Genomic DNA, 10,781 nt, shown 5'->3' on the forward strand with positions numbered 1-10,781 from the left:
ATGTCATACTGTGTCTGATTGTGTATGTGACAAATTAATGTATTATGTAACACACTGTGTAAGGACTACAAATTTTCCTCCATACTGGATGAAGGACTTTAAAGTCTGTCTGAGCCTCCAGAATGTCTGGCACTGACCTATTAGAGGTGGATCTCCAGAAATCTGTATTTCTCTGTTCAGAGTTGGCTAAAGAAAAGTTCAGAAAAGCCTTTCTGTAGTGAAGGCCATGAAGTGGCTTCATTCTGTCAGTTGTCTTTGGCTGTGCGGTTTGTTTCACTTGGATGGAATCACCTACTTTTGTATATAATCATGTTTAAGTATGACAAATTACTTGCACCAGTGTGTTGAGTAGGAGGATTGACTGTTCCATACTTGCAGACAGTTGGACAGGCAGCAGTCATATTGGATAAATATTTGTGACGGCTCACAAGCAAATGTCCAAGTTAATCACTTATTTTTTAAAAATTATGCCTAATTAATAATGCTTTGCTCATGTTTTCCTGTTACATAGTACCATTTAACATGCATTTGCTGCTGTTTTGATATATTTCTTTGGTGGTCTGCACAGAAATGTGGTAGAGTATTAAGTTTCATAACTGTATGGTCTATTTGATTCACTTGGTTGTTATATAAAAAGAATATATATATTTCCTTCAGTTACCACAAGGAAATAACATTCACTACATCAGAGGTTCTATACACTGAGTGCCAGCACAATTATTCTTATGAAGGCCATTAATAAAAGGAAATTACTTATTCAACTGTCTTAACTGGCCAATGAACAACATTCTTACTGTCCTGTTTTATTTAGTATATTTGAATCTAATTATGTGACTCACACACAACTCTTTTAATATTTCAACAACCTTCTTGCTATTCACAGTGAGACAGCATTTTGAGGGCAAGCGATATTAATGAAAGAGACCAGCGAAGGCGATGATTAGTGTACTGTAAATCTGATGGAGAGAACATTTTTAGATCTTACAACATTTAAAGACTGCCAAAGACATTAATTCACTCACTCTCTCTCACTCATTTTCTACCGCTTATCTGAACTACCTCGGGTCACGGGGAGCCTGTGCCTGTCTCAGGCGTCATCGGGCATCAAGGCAGGATACACCCTGTACGGAGTGCCAACCCATCGCAGGGCACACACACACTCTCATTCACTCACACAATCACACACTACGGACAATTTTTCCAGAGATGCCAATCAACCTACCATGCATGTCTTTGGACCGGGGGAGGAAACCGGAGTACCCGGAGGAAACCCCCGAGGCACGGGGAGAACATGCAAACTCCACACACACAAGGCGGAGGCGGGAATCGAACCCCCAACCCTGGAGGTGTGAGGCAAACGTGCTAACCACTAAGCCACCGTGCCCCCCGACATTCATTCAATACAACTAAAAATATTGCTCTTTTGGTCAATTGGTCTTAACAATTTTTAAGTCTCAACAACAAAAAGGTAGAATGAACAGAAATACCCTTTTATTTCCTAATTTCCCCAACAGAGTAGTTTCTACAATGCAGTATACAATGCAGTATACACCAGCTATGTGAGATTGCCTGCGTTGGATGTTTTTGAAATCCTCTAGGGTTTAAGCTTTTTTTTAGGCTTTCAATGATGAAATAAACTATGCAAGATTCCAGGCTACAGTTTTGAGTTTACTTCTTTTTACTGATTACTCCAAAATACATTAAAACCAACACAAGTTATATTTATTTAAACTGTCATCTGTGGTTTGAACCAGACAGACCTCAGTGCTGAACAGAACCCAGAACTGCTCATTGACTGTCTGAAAGTAGTACATCAGTCAGATTACCCATAAATGGCTCAAGTATAAATATACACAGGTTTGTGTACTACATTAGTCATTTGCTCACTTTTTCAGTGGTTTTCATATTAATTCACAAGGACCGGTGATAAAATTTACAGTTTTTCTGCTTAACCATAATCGAGTAATTCAGTCAAGACCTGTCTCTACTTCTGTGGTTTGTAGGTAATGAACTAATACCATTATGCACAGAAATTACTTGAACAATTCTTTGTAACAAATTCCTTTTTTAATGGCTTTCCTGGGAAAAAAAGAAAAATGGCAGTTTATTTAACTAAAGATAAGCAACTTATTAGACATAACACTAATGTAACAGTTATATCAAAGATGAAAACAGAGATCATTTATTATTTATATATTTATAAGAGCTAATCTCTATTGTTACTGTTATAGAGAACTGAAGAGTAGTAAATATGCAATATGTATAATTGGCAATAAATAAGCTCTACTGATAAAATAAAGCAAGATTTTGGGCATTTGCACATCTGCATAAGAAAGAAAGAAAAAAAGAAACACACACACACACACACACACACACACACACACAAAACCACAACCTTCTAAGGAACATGATCTGTTTCTGCTCAGAGTGAATACCAGTCCTTACCTGCATTCATCAACCCACTCCATCAGAGAAACCAGCCACAATTTAGACCAGCTCTTGTTTAAAATGTAAGTTCAACTTGTCATCACAATGTTGCCCAGGCATGCTCATACTCCCAGGAACATTATAGCTGATGGGCAAGCATTAAAATCAGAGCTTATGTGTTGTTAATCTCTGAATTTTAAGCTACTTGATGCACAACTCTATGAGATAGCAGAATCTCTTGTTTTGATCCTCGCATATTGTGGCATCCAGCTGGTCCTGCTCTGTTCTTTCCACCTTTCCATAATAATTCAATTTCAAATTGTAATTGTCACATACATAACTACACACAGTATGACATGTAGGGACTGACAGTCTGGGACATAAGAAGTAAAATAAAATAGTATAAAAAAACAACCACAAATATCTCCCAAATATGGATCATTTATGAAATCCAGTTTATTTATTTATTTATTTATTTATTTAGCCATTTCCTTTGCTTAATACTTTTGCATTCTGTCTTATGTGAAAAAAATCTACTGACACTTAGGATCAAGAAGGAAGTGAAAAACTTGTACTAGATATGTACTAGAAACAGTACTGTATGTAACATCAGTATCAAACATCATTATCACTGACTAGATTATCAGAATCAACTGAAGTAATTTTAGGTTGCTTATATGTATTTCCTTTACATATAAGAATTTCTAAAAATCCATTTTTCTTTTACGTTTACAGTAAAATATTTTTGCTAAACAATAACTGCTTTAATAAATTATTCAGCACGTGAGACACAGCAAGTGCATTGCTGCCTCACATCCGCAGGTATTGTGGTTCAGTTCTGAGCTCAGGTAACTGTCTGTGGAGCTTCAGTTCATGTTATTCTGTTGCATGGGCTTCCTCTGGGATCTCTGGTTTCCTCCCACCCCCAAAAAACATATCTGGAGGTCTGTTTTGAATTGACTATAGGTGTGAATATGTGTGTGTACTGTGCCCTGGAATAGACTGGCATCCTATCACTGGGGAATACTGGTTTATTCCCACATCACACTAAATGATCCTGGAGTAGAACCCAGACATGCACACCAAGATAAAGTGGTTGCTGAAGATGAATTGATTTTTGGTAGTGGACTGGACTGTATTATGGATTTGTAGCTGCTTGTTCAAAAAACAGAAGAACAGAAACTGATTGTTTTGCAAGTCATTTTGTCTACCAAAGGGTCATTTAATTTGATTTATTCCTTTAAATTCAGTAAATTCACTTTTGGAATTTGTTGTTCATGAGTAAAGTGACTTATACATGTGTCACTTATTAAAAAACATATTCACAGTTTTTTCCACATCATTTAAATACAGCAAAGGTTAATCTTAGTGAGGAAAGACTTGCACTAAAGACAAACCATTTTTTGTTAAAAAACAAAAAAAAAAGCACCTTTTAACTTAACGTAAAAAGTAGCATTAAGCCTGCAATAAATTGCATGGTACATAAGTCTTCAAAATCTTCATGAAAGAGACCTTACTGCTTATGTAAGGTGAGTAGCTCTGGCAGAGAATGAGGTAGAGATTGTAAAGTGCTTGTAACCACTGTATGACTGTTTCACATCTGTCTTTAAAACTTTCCATTCGTCTCTCTGTCCTGTCCCGGGTGACTGCAATTAATGCCATCCATGGTTAAATGATGCTACTCTTGGGAGGTGTAAACTATTCAACTGAATGGGATATCCCAGGATGTTCCTGTGAGCTTGTTGTGAAATGTCTTGCTGCTTGAGAGAGTATAAAAGAATGGAGCCAGTATGACGGTGGGAACCCTAAAAGGAATGACAGAATTTCCCTCCATTTTTTCCCTCAAATATTGAAAGAGAGAGAATGACAACACACACACACACACACACACACACACACACTAATTTCCACTGACATGACATGTTGATGTTGCTTTTTGCCAGTGAGTGAAATGATTGAATCCCTTTATGTCTCCTATAGCTCTTAAAATGAAGATCAAAGAGGTAAAGAAGGAAAAAGGTGACCGCAAGCTTATCGCAGCTCAGAAGAAGAAAAAGGTTCTTAAGATGGGGATCCTGCGCAAGAAAGACCTGAAGAAGTTAACGCTGTACATCAAGAATGGTGCAAACTGTCCCTGTTCTCAACTCGACAATCTTGGGAGCAGCTTCCTCATCATGGGCCGTAAGGTGGACCAGCAGCTACTGCTCATGGCTATTCACAAATGGGAGAAAAAGAGCAAAGAACTCAAATATGCCCTCAAATACATGAAGTCGCAGCAGTGTCCAACATACCACAGTGTCTTCCAGTGATCAATGACTATATAACTCAACTCTGTTCACTCAAAGCTTTTCAATCCCCCTCCACAATTACCGCATACATTTTATTCAGCAGTTGCCTTTCAGGAAGCACTCATTGCTAATGGTTTGATACTTCAGCAATCTTCATTTTTCTCTATATAAATGTACTCATTTACCTTTGTTAGAGCAGAGGATAAAATATCATTCCAAAGAAAAGTCCAAGTGAAATGCCATTTTTGTGTGGTAAGTAATCCCAGAATCATCAGAAGGGATACGAAAGAAGTAGGATCAATTTGTCCTGATCATGTTTATGTCAGAGTGAAGAAAAGAACAATCAGTAGGTAAACATTAGATTCAAAGAAAAATAGCTTTTCTGTTAAACTTTATTTTGTAGATATGGATAAAAAAAAAAAAGTTAGACCATAAACCATGTAGATATGATTATGGTTATGAAAGTGCTTCTAAAATGCGAGGCCAGATCTAAAGTGGTTTGTTTTGAGAAAGAGGACTGATTGCAGATATTCGTGATTGTTGGTCAGTGGGACTATGAGTAGCACCTGCATCACTTCCCAGTTCTGAGAGAGTGTCTCATACCAGCCAGTTGAATGGCAGACTCTGGACTGAAACTCGCAGTTTGGTTGGTGAGATCTCTGATGCCTTTTTATACTTTGTTCTTTAAAATATACATTTTGTACTGAAATTATTACGACTCACACTTCTAAGGAATTAAAAAAGAAAAGAAACATCTGGCAGGCATATCATTTACATACAATTTACTGTTGTTAAAATAAATGATTTAAATCTTTATGCTAGAACTGTTATTAATGACATTAATGGGTTAAATTTTAAAGCAGATTTGCTGGACTGGCCTTGTTTTAACCATCCTGAAATCATCTAAACCAAAGTTTGAAACAAAATAAAATATATAAACTACAATACTAAAAAAAATAGTTACAACATAGAGTACACTATATGGTCAAAGATTTGTGGAGACCTGACCATGTCACCCCTATGCATATTTTACCCAAACTGAAAACATTTAGGATGAACTGAAGCCCCAACTGCACCCCAAGCTTCCTCACCCTGGCACCAGTACCCAATCTCACTAATGTTCTTGAACTTAATGGGCAAATCCCCAGAGCCACACAAAATTTAGTAGAAAGCCTTATTCAAAAAGCACATACTGTATAAGTGTCACACATGGTCTGGTATACAGTACATAAAGATTTGGCCATATATTGTACTTTAGTGTAACGAGTAAATACATTTAAATGAGATTTAAATGAGAAGATATCTGTCAGTCAATTTTTTGCTCTCAGGTCTATGTTGTGAAAGCTGAAATATCAGATTAAGTCTTCAGTATCAGCACAGCTGGCATTGTGCTGGATATTCTTCATCAACACTGGCTGCAGATCTATCCAGCGCACACCAGGATCCTGGCGTCTCATTAGCCTGCATACATACAGTCCCATGCTCATATTTAACTGATGGTTGAAATATATTGATGCTGACAGCTGAAATTGGGCATGGGAATTGTACTTTGTAAGTAATGATTAACCTAGTGGAGTCATTTGGTTATGGCATGAAACACTGTAAATTCATCAGATTCATGAGAACTAAAGTCACTCATATAAATCTTTAAAGCAAGAAAGAAACTACAATTATCATGCACATCATATATCTGGTGGTCTGGGAAAACCGACTGGATGCTGTTGTGCTGTGTAAATTATGGAAAACAGCCAACAATGATGTAAAATTGGATTTTGAACAAAATGATCCCCTCTAATTTGGGTTTATATAAATATATTTTAGGGAAACAAAATTGAGATTAGAGAGACCTTCCCTTGTAATAACTGTCTGCCTAAATATGGAAACAGGCAGTTTAATAAATGTCTTGGTAAATAACATTCTGCCTAAATATGTTTTAAACCTAAAACTAATTTGGATACTTGTTGGATACACACCACAGTGATATGAACATAAACCTCATCAATTCTGTTTAGGATCCGATGTGGTACACCTGCTCTGGCATTTTATTATTAAAACAAAGGTATGTGCTTACAAACTCCACAATACAAATGACAGAAGACAAAACTTAAGAGCTTAAAAGGTACAGAAGGTAACAAGCAATGTTATTCACTGTACTAGAATTGCCTAAATTATAATTGTTTCCCTACCAATGTAAGAATGGACAGTGATCTGGTGAGTGAAGGATGACAATGAGGCTTGTATTAAAATGCCAGCAGTGATGCTGCCACACACATATAGAAAATAATAGAGAAGAATCTGTTGTTAGATTACAGTGTTGAAAAAAACTCAAAGGCAGAGGGAGGTTGTGATAGGGGTGGGGGTGGTAGATGTGGGGTGGAGAAAGAAGGGGATTGATCGTGAGCAAGAGATATCAGCAGTACCAAAAAAAAGCAGGATTCTCTACAAAAAAAAAAGAGCCTAGTCATAGGAGCTCATCAAACAGGCAGTGTGTCTATGGGACTGGCCCCCCAAGCCTCATCTCTCTCATCACCCGCTCAAAGGTCACTTACTATAATTAATAAGGGCCTGACGACTGCAGAGGGGCCGAACAGGGGGATGCATTGTGCCAGATGACCGATAATATAAACAGGCTGCCACACCAGCAATCAAAAGGTAATTTAGATCCTCCGTCAGCTTCTGTGTCAGACTGATTTCTCTGGAAGGTTAATATAACTGGGAATGCAGTGTGCCGCCAAGAGCTCTCTTTGCCTTTCAATCCTTCTCTCTTTCTCTCTCTCTTTCTCTTTCCAATAATCGCTTTGGTCTACTGCCTGGGATAAAGAATGGACTCTTTGTCTACTTCTATTGCTTGTGCAGTGATAGCAGTCACCTTTTCACAGATTACTTAATTGACAGTCATATACATTAAGAGGGTTGCAGTCTATTGCAAGTCTCCCAGACACAAATTGTTCATCTCATTCCATATTCCTAAAAATACAAACAATAGAGCACCAACTTTCAAAAGTTTGCCTACCCAGTGGGTGTAAGATCCTCCATGAGATATGTTACAGTGACCAAAAATCACTCATTCTGGTTCATTTCTGACTTGCTGATGATAGATTTTGTGCTGCATTTTCCAGTAGTTCCTCTGGAAGCTCCTTTCTACACTTTAAGAGCGTTTCCAGATGTCAAGGTGGCTCTCTGGGTCAACTGAGACACATGGTGCTGATACCACAAAAGCAATTAAGTAAACAGCTCAAATGGGCATTACAGGACGGGAACATAGGATAAGAGAGTACAATTCAATTATAATTAATAACATGTCTAGGTCACTTGTGCTCTTTGTTCATACGGGTGAGGATTAAGTGAGGTTTATCCCTTAGTGTATATTATAGAGTGTACAGATGGGTCATGTTGAGGTACTATGCACTCAGCACTTATCTGGAAAATTCCTAGGGATAATGTGCTCACACACTCAGCACAAACAAAAACATTGTGATTAATCTCAGTTTTAATCTGAGTTTGGTGGTTAAATAACTATAAAGGACTATAACATGTCAGCTGGTAATGTAAGTATAGTGTGTTTGATCGATTTTCCCTTTCTCAAGAAAACTCATTCAACACCAAAAAGATATTATAGGGCTCACCACCATTGTCAGCAAAGCAGTGAAACTGACATGGCAGTGGCATGCTAATGTGTGTGTTATTGATTTGAGTGTATCAAGTACAACAGCGTTTCTGAGACTTTAAAACATCCCCACTATGTTGAAAATCTGTCAGTTAACCACAAATATCCAGCTACCAGTAGTCAAGTGCTCGAATAATGACCACTAACAAAATTAAGAGCTAGAAGACAGAACACAATATATGCATGGAAAAAAGATAAGATATGATCTGTACACTCAGGATGTGCATTAATAAGATTGGTGTGTCAAAGTTAGATTATGTGTTTAAGCCACTGTCTCTTAAAGCCATATTAAGTGGGGGAAGTTGTGGCTTGCTCAAGGGCACCTCAGTCATGGCCTAATGGTTAGAGAGTCTGACTCCTAACCCTAAGGTTGTGGGTTTGAGTCTCAGGCTGGCCACAACTGAGGTGCCTTTGAGCAAGGCACCGAACCCCCCCAACTGCTCCCTGGGCACCGCAGCATAAATGGCTGCCCGGTGTGTGTTCACTGCTGTGTGTTTACACTTTGGATGGTTTAAACGCAGAGAACAAATTCTGAGTATGGGTCACCATAATTAGCCGTATTTCACGTCACTGTTAAATTATATTACTATGCCGTTGTTTTTGCAGTAATCTGAGTCCAAATAATCTCAGCAGTTTAACTAACTGAGTTAAACTTTTAACTGAGGACACTAACTAACTCCCAATTGAGGACACTTCCCAATTCTATACAACAGCTAGTAACTTGAGCACAGCAATCAATGAGCAAATAGTATACTACTATACTATGAGCTAACTAGTATACTAATTGTGTACTTAAAAAGTATTAACATATGGTAGGTGCACCTGACAAAATGGTCAACTGATACAAGGAGACAGTACTCCAAAAAACTACTTTCCTGAGATCAGACGTTTAAGCGTCTTAGACATGTCACTGTCAAAGATAAGATAGACAGGGTAAAAAACACAGTAGCTCTCTTATGCTACGGGCCATTTTCTTTTCATGGAAGGTTCTACTTGTTGGAGTAAAGTAACACTGCAATTAATTACAATGATATTTAGACTGATCACCTGTATCATATGTTGAAAAAATTTCTAACCTGATGGGAGAGGTCTCTTTCAGAACAAAAATGCATCCATACACAGGGCTTACTGAAAGTCTTTATGACTATGAAACTGATGCCACCATACCTCAAAGCAACTGTGGAGAAGTTTGGGCTAGCATGTAGGACACAGCTCTACACCACAGTCAGCAAAACACCAGTTGAGGGAATACATTTTCAAAGCATAGTATTCATCCTTCCAGTACAGTTCCAGAGACTGTAAAGTTTTTGTGGCTCAAGGTGGTCCAATTTCTCATCTGATTTTGGATCTTTACAGATTATGTTTTCCAGTATTCATTTCCTGCTCAGATTCACATGTGGTTAGTTTAGTTTAACATAACATTTTATAGGTCCAATGGCAAACCACATCAAATGTTGCCTGCTGTATTTAGCAGCTCATAAACAAAATTATGTTAAGGCTCATTAGTGGCTAAAGAGTGGTGGTGGATGCTGGGGTCTAAAAAGCACACAGGCTTTGACTGTTTAGAACACATACTCACATGAGTCTTTCACTAAAGCCAGCACAGTCATATGGCCTAGTCCATAGTGTATATTGTGTATAATAGTGTATATTATTCTGTACTATAAGATAAATGGAAAGTTCTCTCTAGCAGCTGTGTATAGTTTGAAAAAAGCTCTTGTGATACTGCTGCCCAGCTCTTGTAACATATAAAGAAGAATTAATTATGTTATGTGTTTGTATGAGAATGTTCCTCATCTCCCAACACTGACAGCACTGAAGCAATTTCATTATATACAGTGATCCTGAGGCTGATCTCAGGCTGTGGGCTGCACTGGTATGTTGTTTAACATAGCTTGTCTAGGCTGAACATAAACTAAGCACCATGTATGCTAAAATTATGACCATGTGAGGTTGGTATGCAAATCAAATAAATAAATAAATAAAAAATAAGTAAATAAATAAGTAAATATGTAGCAGATTATAAGGAAAATGTGAACAATTAGGCTCAGGCCTTCAGTTAAAATGTAGATAACAGTAAGTAAATATGAGAGAGAAAGAGAGATTTATCAGGAAACAGTGAGATCGTCAGTAAACAGTGCACTATGAGCTATGGTACAGAATAGTTTAGATAGCTTGGAAGACAATGTCAGAATATTTGTTGGACTTCATTGTAGGTGAAAGTAAGTCAAATGAAATTAAACTTTGTGTCTGTTAAAACATCACAGTATTCCAGAAATACATGAATAAATAACTGTTATCATAAATAACATGAATAAAAAAATGAAAAGCAACTTAATGATAGTTGTTCTCTGGTAAATATTTGTGAGTCTTTTCAACATCTGGCCCCTAGGGTCAAG

The 10,781-nt window shown here is 37.5% G+C and overlaps 1 protein-coding gene across 1 annotated transcript in view; it reads left to right on the top strand.

Annotated features, from left to right (window-relative positions):
• Positions 1-5,529, top strand: part of sfrp5 (secreted frizzled-related protein 5) — a 12,431-nt gene extending 6,902 nt beyond the window's left edge. Inside the window, exon 3 of the mRNA XM_060872461.1 lies at positions 4,408-5,529. Coding sequence (XP_060728444.1) covers positions 4,408-4,736 — 329 coding nt within the window. The 3' untranslated portion in view covers positions 4,737-5,529. The remainder of the gene's footprint in view (positions 1-4,407) is intronic.
• The last annotated feature ends 5,252 nt before the right edge of the window (positions 5,530-10,781 follow it).

This window comes from Tachysurus vachellii, chromosome 6 (assembly GCF_030014155.1).
Source record: "Tachysurus vachellii isolate PV-2020 chromosome 6, HZAU_Pvac_v1, whole genome shotgun sequence".
In the NCBI taxonomy this organism is placed as follows: domain Eukaryota; kingdom Metazoa; phylum Chordata; class Actinopteri; order Siluriformes; family Bagridae; genus Tachysurus; species Tachysurus vachellii.